This window comes from Microcaecilia unicolor, chromosome 5, assembly GCF_901765095.1.
Source record: "Microcaecilia unicolor chromosome 5, aMicUni1.1, whole genome shotgun sequence".
In the NCBI taxonomy this organism is placed as follows: domain Eukaryota; kingdom Metazoa; phylum Chordata; class Amphibia; order Gymnophiona; family Siphonopidae; genus Microcaecilia; species Microcaecilia unicolor.
Window position 1 is genome coordinate 302,389,036 of NC_044035.1, and position 21,506 is coordinate 302,410,541.

The 21,506-nt window shown below is 44.3% G+C and overlaps 1 protein-coding gene across 5 annotated transcripts in view; it reads right to left on the reverse strand.

Annotated features, from left to right (window-relative positions):
- The window catches only part of LOC115470793 (chromodomain-helicase-DNA-binding protein 9-like), a 624,303-nt gene that overhangs the window by 478,888 nt on the left and 123,909 nt on the right, over positions 1 to 21,506 (reverse strand). For 4 of the 5 annotated variants that reach the window (XM_030204322.1, XM_030204321.1, XM_030204320.1 and 1 more), the window contains exon 3: positions 4,158 to 4,495. In XM_030204322.1, the coding sequence (XP_030060182.1) occupies positions 4,158 to 4,495 (338 nt within the window). Of the gene's footprint in view, positions 1 to 4,157; positions 4,496 to 5,432; positions 5,552 to 21,506 lie in introns of those variants that run through there. The other variant, XM_030204324.1, reaches the window with a different exon arrangement.

The window sequence follows — 21,506 nt, forward strand, 5'->3', positions numbered from 1 at the left end:
TTATGCTGCTTCTGATCCTGTACTCCATATTTCACTAATTTATTGTCCACTAACTAACCAGCCTGTAATTCTCAGCCGATGTCTTCAACTTATTGTGAAAAGGAACCACGTCTGCCTGTATTCAGTTAAGTCACAGGGCTGCTCATTCTTCATCTAGAGCTCAGGTCCATGCTGACTGTTGTTACTGAGAAGTTGCCCCTCCTTCTGTATGGGCTTTCTGGTAGACTGGAAACCTCATGCAGAATATTGTCATCTGTGGGCACAGCTTGACACATAGGGACTCATTTTCAAAAGAGAAAAACATCTAAAAAGTGGCATAAAGCAGCATGAGGATGTTTTGCTTGCCAAAACATTCAAATTGCTATTTTACAGATGTTTATCTACGCATTTCACCTGCAGTACGATCAACCTATAAGGGGCAATGTTAGGGGGTGGGGTTAGGGTGTTCCTACTACTTGGATGTTTTTCTGCCATAATGGATCAAAACCAAAATGTCCAGTACTAAAACTAAGACTTTTGAGCTAGACCTGTTTTAATAATGACTAAGTCACAAAAAGGTGCCCTAAATGACCAGATGACCACTGGAGGAAGAAAAGAATGTCCTCCCCACCTTACTCCCCTAGTGGTCACTGACCCTCTCCCACCCCCACCCCCACCCCCCCCACCCCCCTAAAGATGTGAAAGAAACAGTATAATCCAGCCTCTGTGACAGCTTCATATGTTTTGGCCAGTCCTATTAGAGCAGCATTCAGGTCTGGAGTAACCTAGTAGTCAGTGCAGTGCACTGTGGAGAAGGGGACCCAGGCCCATAATCCACTCTGTTACACTTGTGGTGGAAAGTGTCAGCCCCCCCCCCCCCCCACTTGGTTAAAACCTACTAAGCTGGTGGGCTGCCAATATTCCATGGCACTTAACCAGATAGTGCCATAGTGCCACTGAATATCACCAATAACCGGCTAGGTTAAGAGCAGTCCAAGGGGTGGAATTTGAGCAAAGCCACAACTTAGCCAGTTAGCAGGAATATTCAGTCTGCTAACCAGCTACATAAGTGCATAAAGTAAGGACAGCAAAAAGACTGTCCTTACTCTACACAGAGAATTAACTGGGTGCCAGTCTAATTATCAGCCAGTACCCAGTTACCTTCTGGGTCAGTGCTTAGTTCAGCCCATGGCTGTGAGTGGCTTACAAGCCGCTTACCACCACAGGCTAAATATGGACTCCCTATATTTAAACTCTGAAGAATACTGCCACAGGAAAATGGTAACCAAGGCAAATTTAATATCCCAAGTTTTTAAAATCAAAGAAAAGCATATTAATAATAACATCTTCAAATAATTGAGGGCTACTGAAATAAAGAGAAGGCCTGGAAAGGAGTACAGATAAACAAGGTGAAGAAACATCAAAAACAATTAGGAACAACAGGTACGTTCCTGGCAAGAGTTGAAAGTGTAACATAGGAGAGCAACTGTAATACATGGCAGATCTTGAAGCCAACTGATAAGGAACAGTAAGAGAAAGACCAGGAGGTGGAGAAACTGGCACTTGAGCTCCTACCTTTTACCAAGAGAAGGAAGCACCTCTGTTGTTTTTATAAAATAGGCAAATTAGTGGACTTTTCACATAAATGTCCTGTTACATAATTACCCCCAGAGAATCTACTACTACTTAACATTTCTAAAGCGCTACTAGAGTTACGCAGCGCTGTACAATTTAACATAGAGGGACGGTCCCTGCTCAAAGAGCTTACAATCTAAGAGACAAATGAACGGTATTAAACATTATTAAACATTCAGGCATACTCAAAAAAAGTTCTGGTATTAAAACCAGAATCAGTTTCCATCCAGTTTCCACCTGGACAAGCATTCTGATGAACAGGAGGAATAAGTGAGAATCTATCAGCACTTGGAATGGGGAGGTGGGGGGGGGGGGGGGGGGGGGGAGAATAATTAAAATTTTGAAAACAAGAGTCAAAAGTAAAGAAAATGACACACAAGAGAAATATGGCTCTTAAAAAATACCTGATTTAAGTTTTCTAATTTCTGCATTCAGCTGTCAAGGTTATAGTTACAGTACTTTTATTTTACATACCACCTTTCTTGAGTCAAAACAAATTTGAACGTTATAAATTTCTCCTGCATAACCACTTTAAACCAAAAATCTAAACAGACATAACTCTGCATTTAACCTACTTGCAGAATATCATCTCACAGTCCTAATTAATCCATGAACAAGTTATAACAAGAGGAGCTCGATTTATTAAAATTCTTATTCCTTTGCCAATCCCTCCACTGTGAGTTTAAGCAAACCACAAAGGAAAACACTCTTCTGTTTCCTGAAGACTGCAAAAGCCTCTGGTAAAAACATGAAATGGCCTTCCAAAGAAAGTGGCATAAGAATTAATAGTAGCAGAGTTTTAAGAAAAGATGAGATAAACATTGAAATGCCCAAGATCAACTAGAGCTCACGGCATGCAATGGCAGATTCCATGGGCCCTGTGGTCCATATCTACCTTTATATTATACTTTTCTATACTAACACCATATCAAAAAGCATGACTACAGCATGAAACGTAAGCTCAAGGCAGGAGACTTTGGGAGCTCATTTTCAAAGCATTTAGACTTACAAAGTTCCATAGTAACCTATGAAACTTTGTAAGTTTAAGTGCTTTGAAAATGAGCCTCTTTATAAACAGAGGATATAAATCTTCACTGCAACACATACTTTTAATTAATTTTAAAAAAAAAGGAGATCTTTTGACGACAGTAGGTGCTTTGAATTTTCACACAGATGGGCTCTGTTCTGTTATTAGTTTTACACCTCAAACACACACCAGGTAGAAATTAATCACTTTAAGAGACCGTTTTATTTAACTACTAGTAAAAAAGGCCCGTTTCTGACACAAATGAAACGGGAGCTAGCAAGGTTTTCCTCGGAGTGTGTATGTCTGAGAGAGTGTATGTGAGAGTGACTGTGCGAGTGTGTGTGTGTGTGAGAGAGAGAGCGAGAGAGAGAGAGAGAGAGAGAGAGAGAGTGTGTGTGTGTGTGTGTGTGTGTGTGTGTGTGTGTGTGTGTGCGAGTGTGTCTGTGAGAATGAGAGTGTATGCAAGTGCGTATGTGAGACAGTGTGAGAGAGAGAGAGTGTGTTTCACACAGATACAGTGTGTGCGAGAGAGAGTGTGTGTGTGAGACACAGACTCTCTGTGAGACTGAGTGTATGAGACCAAGAGAGTGTGTGAGTGACTGTGTGACACATAGAGAGTGAATGTGATACAGTGTGAGACAGAGTGTGTGAGAGACAGTGTGTGAGTGAGAAAGACACTGACTGTGAGAGAAAGAGAGAGAGAGCGAGAGAGAGAGTGTGTGTGTGTGTGACAGAGATGCCTCCCCCCCTTCTCTGGTGTCAGGCCCCCCTCCCTCCCTCCCTCCCTCTCTCTGGTGTCAGGCCCCCCCTCTCTCTCTGGTGTCTGAGCCTTACTGTGCAGGACGCTGAGCTCTGGCTGTGCTTCAAGGAACTGACCAATCCTATTTAATAGAATGCACCTCCAACATTCTGAAGCTGAGAAACCTCGTGTGGTTGGTCACTTCTGCTTGTGACGAACCCGGAAGTTCGTGATGTCAATTCAGGAGATGGATACAGAGAGCAGGAATGCCTCAGCCATGCAGTCAGCTTCAGAATGTTGGAGGTGTGTTTTATTATATAAGATATAAAGCACTTAGTGCTGTATTTATTGGACTTTGAACCAAGACACAGTGAATCAAAAAGTCCTAATATAATTTGAAGAACAACCTTTCACAAGGCTTATAAATGACCATTCTTTCAAAAGACAACACAGGATAAGACTACAAAAATTATCACCTTTAAAGTGCAATATTTTATCTTGTGTTTGCTTATAATACAATAATCGTTATTGAAGAGTTTAGTTTCAGTCCTGATATACAACTGCATTACAATACAAAACCAGGTACCAGGTCTGCTTTCTTTAGTGCTATAAAGTCAAAACATAGTTTTAGGAAAACTAACAGAAAGGATCCAAAATGGAAAACCTTAATAACTAAACAAAAGAGTATACGTTTGTCATTAACAAGAGATTTTCCCCATCCCCAAAAGATATTTAGGATAATAAGAGAATAAAAGGTATGCTCTATAAAACACTCACCCAATTTTTGTCTTTCCTTTTAGCTTAGCAGATAAAACAGTTTTCATTTTTTTGCTCTCCTTATCTTTGGGTTTGCATTTCATCTTTCGCCCTTTCTTCTGTTCTCTTACTTCAGAAGAAACACAGGGAAAAGTTTCAGGGCTCATTACCCGTGGAATGTTTCGTTCTCCTCGCTCTTTTGCTTTTGCTATCGCTTCTGAGATGATGCGATTTGCCTTCTCTTGCTTGCTTTCCAATTCAGCTTTCTTTTTCTGTCTCTTTTCAGAAAAGGTTTTCACCTGGGTATTCTGCAACTTTGAATAAGCAACTGAGCCATCCATCTTCTTTGATAAAGGAGGCTGGAAAACAAATATGCTCATTTCACTTAGAGGAAAGCATTTTCTTTTAACATGCAGAACATTTGCAAAACATGTTATACTTTGATTTACACAGTAGCATGAATTTTAAAAAAAATCACTCATTTTAAGAAATTATAGAAATAAAAGTATTTTATTTATAAAAGTTTTATTAGACTTAATATATCACCTCTAGCTGAAACCCTTAAGAGGTTTACAATCAAAAACCAAATACCCTTCATAACACATCATTAGAATCGGTTAACAACCATGAAATGATTAGAAATTTTGACATAGTCTTTACAAGACTTTATAAAGACTGAAAATAAAGGAAACAGTAAGAAAAACTGATTCACTGAAGTTCCCAACCCATTTCTGACTACCTTGTTAACAGGCTGCACTATTATGTGTGCTTGGAAGATAGTTCTTGTAGTTTGTTTAAACTGGATGAAAGCAAAACTTCATCAAGGGATACACTGAAAATACATTTTTCACTTTTCTATGGCCATGTACCAGGCTTAATATAGCATTCCGATGGCAAGACACAAATCTCATAGCACTAGTTTGTTCTCCTATAGATAAACATATTTTACAAGATCTATGGCTTGCAGGGAAAAATAATGTCTATTTATACATAAATTTACCACATCAATAAAGAAATACATATCTCTCCACTTCTATAAAGCTGGAGTATAAAGTTAGCACTTGAGATTCTACTCTTGATCATTGTCCTTGCTTCTGCACACAAGGCTCTCTACAGAAGAAAATCCAGAATCTAAATTACAATTTCTGATATTTCTGAAAACACTCACAGAGCAAGGGGGTGCTTTGTTGTTTTTTTTTTTTTTTTTTTGGGGGGGGGGGGGTTAAATTAAATGTGAGGCATGAAAAGTATTTCTTACACACACACACACAAAGAATATCAGTTTTATGCTCTCACCCGTAAATGTGCTTCTGACTACGGCACAGAGAAAAGCCACCAGGAATTTCCAAACACCTTTTCAGGATAAATTCAGTACACTTCATTGGAGACATTTTCTATATGCACCTCCTCAAATGCTTTCCAGCTGTGCTGCAGCACTAAAAGGCAGGCAGGGTTCAGGATCACTAACTAAAAATGCCACCTTAAGGCCTACAGGCTATAACAAATAACCAAGATTCGAGAAAACAGCAACAAGCTCAAGATGGCGATGCAGCACGACTCCTGCAGCAGCAGCAGCCAGTAATAAGGAAGGTTATTCAATCCCATTAGCCTTTTAGCCCAAAGAACCCCTCCTCCTCCCACTCATTCAGACTTTCACTTACCCTTCCTCTTGGCCTCTTCACTGAAGACATTTTTGGCGTCAGACAAAGGCTCACCCCTGCTTTTTCACCACCACAGGCAGTACTCAAGAGAAAAGCATTGAAAGAAGAGAACTGCTAAACAGCCTATTTAACAAGCTGCGGCCAAGACATGCACAGCGCTCCACAAATACACATTATGATATATCAACACATTTCCTCCCTGACAAGTACACGTTCACCGGTCATCGTATTCAAGTATGACAGACTGCCAAGCTCCCCAAAGAGCAGAATTTCTACAACAGCTGTAAGTAGCCAGATTCTAACAAAGCAAAAAGAAATGAATGCACAAAGCATCAAAATGCATCGGCATGAATATTAGAGATGCCGTTAAAAATACTGACTCCTGCAGAAGTAGGCCACCAGATGGTGCTACCAGTTATTATTCCATTAGACTCTGCAATTTAACCCCCAACAGGCTGTTCTCTCTTAGACCTGGTAGACTGCTTAACTCTTGCATTTCCACATCCTGCAGCAAATTGGAAAGCTGCATCCATCTTTTTTCTCTGGACAACGAACTCTCAATATGAAAAACAAGCAGGTTCTGCATGGGAACAATTCCCATATAATAGATCTTTACAACATACCACAAAGAAATATAATAAAGGACCAATTCAGTCAGTTCACTGGATTGACAGCCATCACTACTTGTGCAGCACTGTTCTGTGTAAATACCCACCTACACCTCAACAATACAGCTGTACTACACACAGCAAAAAGAAGATACTTACCTGTAGGAGGTATTCTCTGAGGACAGCAGGTCTTATATTCTCACACATGGGTAATGTGATCCTGCGTTGCCCAGTCCGGAGCTTAAAACAAGCTAGTAAGAGCTTTGTAGAGCACAAGACATGCTCCACTGCGCATGCAAGAGTGCCATCCCACCCTCTGCGAAAGTGCATTTACTGCAGTACAATACTATAGTAAAGAAAAAGAAAAAAAGAAGACAACTCCAAGGGGAGGTTAGGAGAGTTATGAGAATATAAGGCCTGCTGTCCTCAGAGAATAAAAGGAGAAGCAGGCCTAAGTATTCTCACACATGGGGAATCACTAGCAACAAGGCTCTCTGAAAACAACCACCAGTGGTCAACTGGGTCTCATAATGGTGAGAACAGAACACAGATTTACCTGAAAACTATATACAAACTGAGTGAGAGTGCAGCATAGATCAAAACGGGCCTTAAGTGATGGAGTTGGATTCTAGACGCCAAACAGATTCCACAATACTGTCTGTCCAAACCGACTGCCACGTCGGGTATCCTGCTCAAGACAGTAGTGAGATGTGAATGCATAAGACCACATTGCAGCCTTGAGGGAGGAGTGACCTAATGGTTAGTGCAGTGGGCTTTGATCCTGGCAACCTGGGTTTGATTCCCATTCTAGCTCCTTGTGACCTTGGGCAAGTCACTTAACCCTCCATTGCCCTAGGTACAAAAACTTCGATTGTGAGCCCTCTAAGGACAGCAAAAGTATCTGCACATTATGTGTACAGTGCTGCATACATCTAGTAGCACTATAGAAATGTAGTAGCAGTAGTAGTAGGATGGGCATGAGGTCAGGGAAAAAATATTGGTAAGAATCAATTTATTCAGATAGAACTCCGACACCACCTTAGACAGAACTTAGGGTGCATGAAGAGGACTACTCTGTCATGATGAAACTTAGTATATGGTGCATCCACTACCAAGGCTCAAAACTCACTGATTCTACGAGCTGAAGTAACAGCCATCAAGAAAATGACCTTCCAGGTCAAGTACTTCAGATGGCAGGAATCCAGTGGTTCAAAAGGAGCTTTCATCAGCTGGGTGACAACGTTGAGGTCCGTAACACTGGTAAAAGTTTGACAGGGGGCTTTGACAAAAGCAAACCTCTCATGAAGCAAACTAGAGGCTGTCCAGAGATGGTCAGATATTCTATCTTTTATTGGTAAACAATGTAGCTCATATAAAAGAGGAGTGGCTTTGGCGAAGCGAGGAGATCTACATATAAGATGAGCAGCAGTATTTTGAGCTGTTTTTAACTTTTTCAGAAGACCACCATTAAGTCCAGCATAGATGGAATTGCAATAGTCAAATTTGGTGAGGACAAGGGATTGAACCAAAGTATGTAAAACAGATTTAGAGAAAAATGGCTAAATAAATCTCTTTAGCTTCCAAAGTAAATGAAAGACACTCGAGGTCAACTTAGAGATTTGGTTTTCAAGGGTGAGGAAAAGAGTTTCATTGATGACTCAAGAGAATAGGTTTTATTCTTAATAGTAAAGATACTAAGATTCATAGGATAGTGAGGGTTAATTATTTTTAGGAATTAAGTTTTATCTGTGTTAAGTTTTAGTTTGAAATTATCTGGATTGCTTATGTTCCTTATCTTTTACATTTTTTTATCATAATCTCTGTATCATAGTTATCACATTATGGCCAAGGGCCCAGAACACTGTCAGTCCACCCCTGCGGCCATTCTCAACATATTTTGGATGCACTACTTTAGCCACCTATTCCCAGAGACGATCACATATGTATAGCTTATATGGTTAACATTAGGATTGCTTCTCAACAAACATACAGAAAACGTATAGCTATATGTTTATAAATATGGCCATTACATGTATAGATAGGCATTAGAGGCCATTCTCCACCTTACCTGTGCCCAGACTCTGTGGGGTTAATTCTACGAGTATAAGCAGCTGACTAGATTAAAGTACGTGTGTAAATGCCTCTGTTCTGGTCATTTACATACATATGTGAACAGACATATGTGCAAAAGACCATATGTCTTTTTTTTCAGTATTGTGTTCAGTTTTGGAGGCCGTATCTGGTTAGGGATGTAAAGAGAATTGAAGCGGTGCAGAGAGGGGCTGCGAGAATGGTGTGGGATTTGCGTTGCAAGACGTATGAGGAGAGACTTGCTGAACTGAACATGTATACTCTGGAGGAGAGGAGAAACAGGGGTAATATGATGCAGACGTTCAAATATTTGAAAGGTGTTAGTCCGCAGGCAAACCTTTTCCGGAGATGGAAAGATGGTAGAACGAGAGGACATGGAGTGAGATTGAAGGGGGGCAGACTCAGGAAGGGTGTCGGGGTGTGTTTTTTCACGGAGAGAGTGGTGGATGCTTGGAGTGCCCTCCCGCGGGAGGTGGTGGATGTGAAGGCGGTGACGGAATTCAAACATGTGTGGGATGGGCATAAAGGAATCCTGTGCCGAGGGAATGGATCCTCAGGAGCTTAGTCAAGATCGGGAGGCGGGGCTGGTGGTTGGGAGGCGGGGATAGTGCTGGGCAGACTTATACGGTCTGTGCCAGAGCCGGTGGTGGGAAGCAGGACTGGTGGTTGGGAGGCGGGGATAGTGCTGGACAGACTTGTACGGTCTGTGCCAGAGCCGGTGGTTGGGAGGAGGGGCTGGTGGTTGGGAGGCGGGGATAGTTCTGGGCAGACTTATACGGTCTGTGCCCTGAAGAGCACAGGTACAAATCAAAGTAGGGTATACACAAAAAGCAGCAAATATGAGTTATCTTGTTGGGCAGACTGGATGGAACGTGCAGGTCTTTTTCTGCCGTCATCTACTATGTTACTATGTAACACTGGTGAAAGTTTGACAGGGGGCTTTGACAAAAGCAAACCTCTCATGAAGCAAACTAGAGGCTGTCCAGAGATGAGCTTACCCTCTACATGATAAGCACTAATTGCACTGAGGTGAGAACCCTTACAGAGCTGGTCTTGAGCCCAGACTTAGAGAGGTGTAGAAGGTATTCAAGCAGGGTCTGTGCAAAGCAGGAAATTGGAACTAGAGCCTTGCCCTCACATCAGATGGAAGCCAGCAAGACCCAGGAGATGCCCTCCAATAGACCCAAGGAAGAAAATTCTAGACTCTGGCTGTGAGGGCCAGAGACTGAAGGTTGGGATGCAGAACAGATCCTTCGTTCTGCATGATGAGGGTTGGAAAACACTCTAATCTCCATGGTTCTTCAGAGAATAACTCCAGAAGAAGAGGGAACCAGATATGTCAAAGCCAGTAAGGAGTGATCAGAGTCATGATCCCCTGGTCTTGCTTGAGTTCAGCAAAGTCTTCTCCACAAGAGGTATGGGAGGATACACATAAAGAAGACCTGTCCCTCAATGAAGGAGGAAAGCATCCGACGCTAGTCTGTCATGGAACTGCAGCCTAGAACAGAACTGAGGGAACTTATGATTGATCTGAGTGGCAAAGACATCGACCAAAGGGGTGCCCCAGGCTTGGAAGATTTCTCAGGCTACGCCCATATTAAGAAACCACTCGTATGGTTGCATGACCCTGCTCAGTTTGTCAGTCAGGCTGTTATAGCCCACCAGATAAGTGGCGCTGAACATATCATGCCGGAGAGCCCAATGCCACATCCAAACAGCCTCCTGACACAGAGGGTGGGATCATGTGCCCCCTTGCTTGTTGGTGTAATATATTACAACCCGATTGTCAGTTTGAATTAGTACAGTGTGTTGAGATAGCCGATCTCTGAAAGCCTTTAAAGCATTCCAAATAGCTCAAAGCTCCAGGAGGTTGATCTGGAGATCTGTTTCCTGGGTTGACAAAGAACATTGAGTGTGAAGCCCATCTACATGGGCTCCCCAACCGAAGAGAGACGCATTCGTCATCAGCATTTTCTGCAGCTGAGGAATTTGGAATAGAAATCCCAGAGTCAAACCGGATCAAATGGTCCACAACAGGGAACAAGCAAACTCCGGGGACACTCGATGACCTCTTGCAGGTTCCCTTTCGCTTGCACCACCGAGAAGCTAGGGTCCACTGGGCAGTTCTCATGTGACTATGTGTCACGGGTGTCGCATAAACTGTGGACACCATGTGTCCCAACCACCTCAACATCTGCTAAGCTACGACCTGCTGAGAGGTGTGAACCCGAGAAGCCAGTGTGACTAGAATGTCTGCACATGGCCCCAGAAGGAAAACTCGAACCTGCTGCGTATCCAGCAGGGCTCCAATGAATTCCAATTGCTGGACAGGGTGGAGTGGGACTTGGGGTAGTTTAAAACAAACTCTAGTAGCTCGAGAACCCAAATAGTCATTCGAATGGACTCACAAGCACTGTCCTCCGACGTGTTTTTCACCAGTCAATCATCAAGATAAGGGAACACATGGACTCCCAGTCCGCGTAGCAATGCTACAAATACCGCTAGACATTTGGTAAATACCCTGGGAGCTGATGCTAGGCCAAAAGGCAACACGTGGTCCTAGCCGAAATCGGAGATACATCCGGTGAGCTGGAAGTACTGGGATGTGCACATAAGCATCCTTTAAGTCCAGAGAGCATAGCCAATCATTTTCCTGAATCATGGGAAGAAGGATGCCCAGGGAAACCATCCTGAACTTCTCTTTGACCAGAAATTTGTTCAGGGCCCTTAGTTCTAGGATAGTATGCATCCCCCGCTTTCTTTTGCTCAAGAAAGTACCTGGAATAGAATCCACGCCCTTCTTCCCCTGTGGCCTTCATAAGGGCTTAGAGTTCCTCTGCAAGTACCTGCTCATAAGGACAACTGAAGTAATGAGATCTTGGTGGGCAATTTGGAGGTTTTTGATGCCAACTGAGGGTGTACCGAAGATGGATTATTTGAAGAACCCACAGGCCTAAGGTTACAAAGGGCCACCTTTCATGGAAACACATCAGCCTCCCCCCGCCTGGCAAGTTGTCCAGCACGGATACTTTTACTGTGACTATGCTCTGCTGGAGCCCGTCAAAAGCTCATCCCCTGCTTTGACTGGGGAGCAGCAGGGGCCTTAGGTGCAAGCTGTTGATGTGAATGAGCGCTGGCGCTGTGCCTGCTGAAGCGAGCGACAGAAGGTGGTGTACCTATACCTCTGTGAGTAGTAGGCTCCCCTTCTCGAACTGCCAAAAGAACTTCTAGATGAAGAGGCAGATGGAGAAGGCATCCGGAGGGAGAGAGAGTGGATAGTATCCATGTGATTTTTGATTTGGCCAGTGACCTCCTCCACTTTCTCGCCAACTAAGTTATCCCCCCAGCACGGGGCATCCACCAACTTCTGCTGAACTGCCAGTTCCAAGTCATAGACAAGCAGCTAGGAGAGACAGCGAATCACTATACTTTGAGCAGAAATCCTGGATGCCACATCAAAAGTATCACAGGCACCCCTGGCCAAGAATTTACAACATACTTTCTGCTGCTTGGCCAAATAGTGAAACAATTCAGCTTGCTTTGGTGGTAGACAGCCTGCCAAATCCAGCAGCTTGCGCATCAAGTCCCACAACTACACACTCATGAAGAGCTGGTATGATTGAACATGGGATACATGCATAGAAGTCTGAAACATCTTTCACCCAAAAGAGTCCTAGCTTCTCTGCCTGGGAGTGCCAAAGCACAGTCTCTAGAAATCTTGGCCCTTATGAGTGTGGGATTCAACTACCAGGGAATGATGAGGCAGCCGAGGCTCATCAAACTCAGGCGTACTCTGAATCTGGTACATGGGTTCAATCTTTTTGGGAAGTACCAGAACAGACAGAGGGGACTCCCAATTTCGTAGAAGATCATCATGCAAGATGTTGTGCAGTGGGACAGTCACAGCCTCTCTAGTTGGAGACTCGTAGTCGAGGACCTCGATCATCTTGGCCTAGGGCTCGTCCTCCACCTCCAAAAGAAATGGAATGGCAGCCACTGTTTCCTTGAAAAATGAGGGAAAGGAAAGGCTTTCTGGAGGGGACTTTCTCCTTTCCAATGAAGGGGAGGGGGTCAGAAGGGATACCATAGAACTCCTCCTCTGAGAAGTACCATGGATGCTCTTCAGACTCCTATGAGCGCTCTTCATTGGTGTCAATCAAAAACTCTGCAATGGAGAGCTGAGACCAAGCCCTGCCTCGAACTGGAGGAGCCATGTCCTCGAGAGAGGCGTCAAGGATTCGGCTCCCACCTCGACTCTGGTGAAGTTTCCTCTACTGACATCGAGGGAGTGCAGGCTTGGGTGGTGGTCGATACCGGTGCTTGGGGGGGGGGGGGGGTCGCATCTCAGGCTGAGGGCCAAGAGGGGCTGCAACAAGAGTCATGACAGGCACAACTCCTGATGCAGTCTGTTGCATGAAGCCAGCCAGCAGCTCAGGGAGAAAGGCACAGATGTGCTTGAGGGACGACACCAGGAAAGTCTGGGGTGTCAGCTCAGAGACAGGCTGCGGAGCTGCTGGGGTAGAGATGGAAGGTTAGTCCTGGCTGCAGGGAGACCGGCACATCACCAACTCCTCTATGGAGGGGAAGTAGTCCTCCCAGCACTGACGCTTCTCGGGTGCCAAATCCCTCAACACCCCGGAGCTCTAGGCATCGTGAATCAAGTGGGATCAATGCCGACGCTTCTTGGTCTTTGCTCGAAGCCGGTCGTCAAGGCTCCTCAGTGCCATCGAGGACAAAATCAAACACTCATATCGCCTCAGTGTCGGGTACAATGCAGGCTGATTCCGAGGGTTATGCGCAGTAGTCAGCGCCAAAGCAGGTGAAGATCCATTCGATGCACAACTGCTCACAGTGTCTACAGGTCTAGCAGCCATATGTACCGATGCTGATGCAATACCAGACACTGATGCCAGCACAGCCGGTCAACGCTGATGATTCGGATCAGGCTCCAAAACTTTTCACGCAGAGCCTCTCTGGCCAACTGGATCCTCTTCTTCATCCGAAGACACAGGACACAGGTGGAAGGGCTATGATCAGACTTCAAACACCAAGAATGGGTGTCCGTGACAGAGATGGTCCTATTGCACCAGATACAGCGCTTAAAGCTGCTGGGAACTCTCCTGGACATGGAAGGAAAAACTTCCGGAGCCAAATCAAACGACTTGATGATGCCAAAAAAAGGGGCAAAGCACCAGACAGTAGGAGGACGGGAGAACCAGACCGAAGTCGAGGCCTGAATGTGGCCCAATGGCACAGAAAATAAAGGAAACTTAAAAGCCGGGGGGGGGGGGGGGGGGGGGGGGGGAACTAACACAATAAGGAGAAGTAAAGGTGCACAAAGGCACAGTGAAAAACGCTGAAAGGAACTCCAAAAAACCTCTTTTGGAGTGAGCTGTGATGAGCAGAAGGAAACAACCACTCCTCACCATGGTAAAAAAAAATTTTAAAAAAAAACGGGGGAGGGGGAAACTGTGGTAACCACTTTCTCGCGGCAGGCAGGAAGGCACTCGAATATGTACAGTGGAACGTGCCTTGCACTCCACAAAGCTCTTACTAACTTGTTACAAGTTCTCGACCAGCAAACGCGAGATCGCGTTACTCATGTGTGAGAATACATAGGCCTGCTTGTCCTTGGAGAGATTTCTCCTTTTATTGAGGAAACATAAGTAGCACCTATGAAAGTGAGATTGTAAATTTATTTACATTCCTGATGCATAACAGTAGTACCTTTTCAAATCTAAATCATTCATCTGCTCACACCCAAACCCATAAAAGATATCACATTCACTCAAGAAGCATTTTTGAAGTATGAACAGGAGAATCTAATATAATAATTCGCACCTCCAACGTTCTGAAGCTGACTCCGTGGCAGCTTGGAAGTGAAGCCGTGAAGCCCTAAAGTGTTTGTAGGCTTTGTAATAGCTCCGCCCATGGTAACGCGCTGTCAGAAGAATCCCTCCCTCCGATTTCCACAGGTACGCAACGGCGGCGGGGGAGGGTTGGCGGCAGGAAGGGGGGCTTGAGAGGGTCACGGCAGGGGTCCAGGGGTCAGGAACTCGGCGGGGGGGTCTGGAAATCGGAGGGAAGGGGGCTCTGGAAATCGGAGGGAGGGAGGTGGGGGTCTGGAACTCGGGGGGGGGGGAGGGAGGGAGAGGAGTGCCGGAACTCGGAAGGGGGGAGGGAGGAAGGGGGCCAGGAAGGAAGGAGGTAGGGGGCCTGGAACTCCGGGGAGGAGAGGGATTTGGAACTCGGGGGAGGGGACGAGAGGAGAGAAGGGAGGGAATGCCCCACCTGTACAAAAACTAGGAAACAAAAAAAAAAAAAGCAGGGGGACGGCCCTGGAACTCGGAGGGAGGGAGGGGGGCCCCTGGCACACACACTCACTCTCACACACACACTATCTCTCTCACAGACACACTCGCACCCAGTCTCAATCTCTCTCTGTCACACACTCGCACATTCACTCTCTGTCACACAGTCACTCTCACACATACTCAAACATACACACTCCGAGGAAAACCTTGCTAGCGCCCATTTCATTTGTGTCAGAAACGGGCCTGTTTTACTAGCCTTGTTATAACGTAACATTATAACACAAGTAGCAGAAGAGAGGAATAGCTGGTACTAGAGAATTTGAGCTAGGAATCCTATTACTTTGTACAAATTGTGCCACTACCTCTATGTTGTTCCCTACCTCCCTGTACCTATGCTTTCAAAATTATCTAATTCAGTTTAGTAAATGTTACCCCTTCTAAGCTCAAACTGCTTTACAAATGTATTAATCACATTAGTATTAAGGAATTACAACTGGTAACAGACAAGGGCAAAAGTGATGTGCTCAACATCACAAAGAATCATGTGAAAAGCTAGGACTTGAACCCAATATTTTCCTATTTATAAAGTGACACTCATTTACAAACCCCACTTTCGTTAACTAAACTATTACACATTTGTTCATGCATTATAACAAACATCAGTCCTTGAAGTACATCTATATATATTTCTTAATACCCCTTCTAAGGCATACAAGGTCTAATTTCAATGAATGGTATTATATAAGTCCAAATAATAGTTTGCCTATGAAGAAGTATGATAGTATCTGATAAGAATAAGGTGGTAGAATATGAAGCAATCATCTGAGAAATTTTAGAGGAAGTCCCTAGTTTTTATACATATTTGAGACCTTTCATTATTTATATTTGAAACCTCTGTGGAGGAGTGGCCTAGTGGTTAGGGTGGTGGACTTTGGTCCTGGGGAACTGAGGAACTGAGTTCGATTCCCGGCCCAGGCAGCTCCTTGTGACTCTGGGCAAGTCACTTAACCCTCCATCGCCCCATGTAAGCCGCATTGAGCCTGCCATGAGTGGGATAGCGCGGGATACAAATGTTAAAAAAAAAAAAAATTCTGTGCTTCCAGAGTCCATCAGGCATGACAGAAAGAGCTACATGCCAATGGATAACACTAATATCATTAAAAGCAGAGGATCCTAAACAAGATGAGTATTCTCATCTCAAAGAACTTATCAGCATTTCTTTCATTTATCTGTTTTATCATTTTTTCCCCACCAAGCATACAAAAGCATAAGAGAAAACAGACATTTCCATTCTAGTTAGTATTCGGTACATTAATACTGAATACCAAGCTGCCATGATCTTAAATATTCATTTAAATCTGAACTGCAGATTCTATACCTTAATTGTTCTGAAATTTGTTAATCAGCACAAAGATAACTCATGAGAGGATAAAATACCACTTTATTTATAATTAATACTATTGTTATTTTAATAGGCCTCTAATCTTAATTAGCAATCCTACAAATTATAGCATTTCAATTCAAACAAACAAAACTGGATGTTGAAATGTGTTCTTCTCATTCCCAGGTGTATATTGGTAAAACAAAAGTTTTTTTAAATGTCCTATTTCCGTTCAAGGCAAAACTCTTTGAACTGTATAAAATATACCACTGCGCCTCTGCCTCAGCTCCCCTACAGGTCACATCAGAAGGTAGCACATGTAGCTAACAGCATGGCAGTAAACTGGTCTGCATATTACAAAGAAAATTTTTTAAAATGTTCATGTGAAAGGGACATATTGAGCAAAACATCTGTATGGTTACACTCCCAATTAGGCTGGGGTCAGCATTCTATTAGGAAGCCACATCAAGACAATTTTGGTCAGTTAAGCTGAAATAGTGCATTATATCAGGAAAACTAGTTGAACAGTCATAGGAACATTTCTTTCTGAGCAGCAAAGTATTTTATTATACAAATTCTTACATTATTTACTCCAGCACCTGAAACTGCTCTAAGAATGTGCCAACTGAGAGAGCCCTTCTTAAGGGGGAAGTACTACCTGCACAGATTTTAGTTTAATTTAGGATTTGTTTTATTGACTAACTGTATAACATCTAGACCAGGAGTGGGCAAGCATAGTCCTCAAGGGCCACAACCCAGTCAGGTTTTCAGGATTTCCACAATGAATATGTATGAGATTGATTTTGTACTGCTTCAATTTATGCAGATAGATTTCATGCATATTCATTGTGGAAATCTTGAAAACCCAACTGGGTTATGGCCCTTGAGGACTGTTGTTGCCCACCCCAGATCTAGGCAGTTTACAAAGTAATTAAAGAAACCGGATTCATGAAGACATAGAAATACAATTAACATGACACAAAGGGGTCAGAAGATGGGAGATCATAGAAAAAAAATCACTGTGCCATTCCTTACAAGCAAACCCAAAATCAGAAGACATGCGTTTATCCAAAGTATTGGCCAAACAGCCAAGTTTTCAAGCCTGCCTTGAATCTCAAGCAGAGTTTCCAAGTCACCCAGTTCCAGGAGAGAGATTTTAGGCTAGTCCTGGATTTCTGCCTACCTCATCTTCATGCATTATGGGTACCTACAGCACTGATTTCAATGGGAAAGGGACTACAAACACCACTCTGCTTTGGGATGTAAGTTTAAAACCAGAACTGGCCAAAAAACCTCCCTCCTAGAACTGAGTAACTTGGCAGCTCTGCTTGAGAGACTTCTCACCCCTGAGATCAGGTGGCCTTACATTCCTAAGTGAAAGAAATCACTCTCCCTCACTCCAAAAAAACCCAACTCTTCTTGATAACCCAATACGAACTCTTAATGTAAGTGGAACAGACAAAAGACTTCTTTGAGATGAAGAGATTTAAAGACAAGTTGTCTTTTGGGACCTGGACCTAAGAAGACCCACCCTTGTACTTGCATGCCTTTAACTTCCTGGAGACCACATGAAAATGAAGCTGAAAAAACCCCTCTCCACCACCACCCCCCATAAAAACAACTCTTCTTGTTAAGCCAATATGAATTCTTGGAAGTAGGTGGAATAGACAAAAAGACTTTTGAGATGAAGAGATTAAAGACAAGTTGTCTTTAGGGACCTGGGCCCTATTTAACTTCCCTGGAGACCACAGGAGAACAAAGCTTATAAGGAGGCCCAGGATACCAGAATCTGAATTAGGGAAGAAATCCCTAGGAGAAAGGTGCCCAACCATATACTTTAACTGTCCCATCTTAATTTTTAGGCTTCTACCACTTGTATACAGGCACTTCCAACTGTGTTGTATTCCTTTGATCTGCAAGTGCCTTAGAAGTTGAAGGGGATAATATGCATCCTTTATCCTGCTCTCTCATTAAGCACACCTGGCTTACTTTCAGCATTGTTGAAACCTCTCTACTGGGGATTCCATAAATGTCCTGTTTCAACAGTATCCTTCAAGGAAACTCCACACCGAACCATGCACTCCTCGGTAGCTGTCAGCTCCCCCCCCCCCCCCCCCCCCCAAAAAAAAAAAAATAAAAAAAATTCTAGTTTAAAAGCTGCTCTATCTCCTTTTTAATGTAGCAGCCAAATTCCATCCCAGATAAGGTGGAGCCCATTCTTTCGGAACAGTCTCTCCTTTTCCCTGAATGTCGCCCAATTCTTAACAAATCTAAATCCCTCATCCCTACACCATCATCTCAATCATGTACTGAGACTTCGGAGCTCTGTCTAACTTTTGGGTTCTGAAATTACCCCCCTGGAGGATCTGGACTTCAGCTTTCTACCCAAGAGCCTAAATTTGTCTTCCAGAACTTCCATCCCACATTTTCCTATGTCACTTGTATCACATGTACTAAGACAGCTGGCTCCTCCCCAGCACTAAGATCCTCTCTAGGTGATGCACGAGGTTTGCCAACTTTGCACCAGGCAGGCAAGTGACCAGGCAATCATCACATCCACCAGTCACCCAGCTATCTAAATGCCTAATGATCAACTCACCAACTACAGCAGCTGTCCTAACTCTTCCCATCTGGGCAGAAGTTCTTGGGAGACATAGCCTCAGTGTGAGAGGATAGTGCATCCCCAGTGCATCCCTTGGTGGGCAGGTCCTGGCTACATGAGTACTTCCCATGTCACCAGGGTGATGCTCTCCTTCTAGGAGACCTCCCTCCTCCAATGCAGCACAGGGGACAGGGGCTGCCACACTGGAGGTGGGACTTCTCTACAACGTCCCTGTAGGTCTACTCTATGTACTTTTCTGTCTCCCTCAGCTCCTCCAACGTCTCTGTAGGTCTCCTCTATGTACCTCTCTGTCTCCCTCAGCTCTTCCAAGTCTGCTACTCTAGTCTCTAGAGAACAGACCCATTCTCTGAGAGCTAGGAGCTCTTTGCATTGAGTACTGCTACCACAAGTTGCTGTTGCTGCCGGGCTCCTCATGATGCTACACCCAGCCTGAGTGTCAACAGCTACTCTCCATGCCACATTTAGCCACAGCTGCCAAGCACTATGACGACTCTGATGCAGTTGGCGTGGCAGTTGGAGCCTTCCTCACAGCCTTCCCTACAAGACTGTGTCTGGGAGCACATCTCTGCATTGTCCACCCTCACAGCCTTGGGCCTATGTCTGAACAAGTCCACTCCTCTGAATAGCCACGATCTGCCAGGTTTTCCTCTGTCACTGCACTGAGGCTCTTTCTTTTCTGACTCCTTGACTGAATGACATACATTTCCCTTCTTCCGCATCTTCTTTTTTTTGGATGCCAGAAAGAAAACTGAAGAGACTGAGTAAAGCATAGAAGTCTTGGGGGGAAGGGGGGGGGGGGGTGGAGAACCAAATCCCACTCTTACTCATCTCCACTAGCTGCAGCCCTGTGGGAATGCTGCCAGCCATTGCCTTCAGCAGGGCAATCCCTGAAGGACAAGTCTGTCTCTTCTGAACCCCAGCCTCAAAGTCATAAGGCCAGAAAGAAAAGAAGTCTGTAGACCAATCCCTGAGAGCTACTGTGGCCAAGGATTCGACCACAGGCTACAAGCCATAGTCTGTAGCCAAGAGAGTCAGGCCCAATGACCAACCAAGAACAAACCTCAATCTGCTACATTAATACATCAACTATCTGCCGGAGGCAGAGAAATATTTGCAAGTTCAGGGCTGCACTGCACTTTGTACTGGTTAGGGTATCTCTGAGCTGTCAAGTATTCTCTGCCTCCATCTGCTTACAGGGAGACATAACCCATTCGTCTTAACTTGTCTAGCAACATAAGAAAGAAGCAACTTCATCTTACAGGTGTAGAACTCCTTAAAGGCCATACCACCCTCCACCAAAATGGTGGACTTCTTGATGACCACTGCCACCACTACAGCATCTACCTTAGAACCCTAAACAACTTCTCCAGGTCATCCCAAGGGAGGAAGTAAAGCTTGTTGATCAGCATTGAGCCTACCATGAGTGGGAAGCGCAGGGTACAAATGTAACAAAAATAAATAAATAAACCCTGTACCCCTTGATAACCAGCAGAGTTTAAAAAGGGATTAGCCGGTTTCCTAAAGGACAAGTCCATAAGCCACTACTAAACTGACTTGGGAAAAATCCACAATTCCAGGAATAACATGTATAGAATGTTTGTACATTTGGGAAGCTTGCCAGGTGCCCTTGGCCTGGATTGGCCACAGTCGTGGACAGGATGCTAAGCTTGATGGACCCTTGGTCTTTTCCCAGTGTAGCATTACTTATGTACATATGTACCACCATCTGTGGCAGAGCACTGTGGATGGAAAAAGCCTTCAGTGGCCCCTTCAGGTCCTCCAAAATAGGGTCCCCTTCAGAGGCAGACTCTACCACCATCAAGAAAATTGCAGGGGCCAACAACACCCGGTAAATGAGGGAGAACAATTCCTTGTGACAAAACAAGTGAACTACCAGAGACACTAAGTCCTTGTTAGGAGAGACGTCGCCAGACTCTGGGATGGAGCACCTGGAGAGAACTCCTCCTGGAAAATCTTATTTATCCTGATCTATCCTCCAAGAAGAACAGGGGAAACCCTGAACAGGCCAGCCCCACCTGCCCCCTGAGGAGACCCTAGCTGCTTGTTGGTACTTGACCCCGGACCGCTTTAAGTGGTTCCCCTCAGGCCTGCTCAGACTGTTGGCAGACCTGTACTCAACGTAGCACTTTAGGTCACATTTGGTGGACCTGTCCCAAGGCTTTGGAATACTGGTCTGCTGAATTTTCTTTTCAACAAAACCAGCAAAAGGAGTAGTGTGATCAGCAGGGCTCTCTCATAAAGAAACAGAAGGACGAAGAATGTAATTAATACAACCTGACACAGCACTGTGTTTCAGCGTAAAGCCTACATCAGGGGTATGTACATAGAATCACATTGTTCCTGCGTCTCACGCTGACACTACTATTTTGGATTTAGTCTTTACTGTTATCCTGACACCTTACTATGCATCAGTGATTCTGTGTACAGACCCCTGATGTAGGCTGTGTCGGGTCCTGAAGAATAAAGGTTTTTATTTATTACATTCCTCGTCCTTCTGTTTCATTATGGGAGAGCTCTACTGATCACACTACTCCTTTTGCTGGTTTCTACTGACATAGTGATATAAGATCCTCCACTTTCGTGGTGACCCTGTCTTCTCAACAAAATACATTCCTGGATTCTGTAAGCGCCAGACCACTTTGGTTAGCCATTTCCTACATGCTGCCAAGCT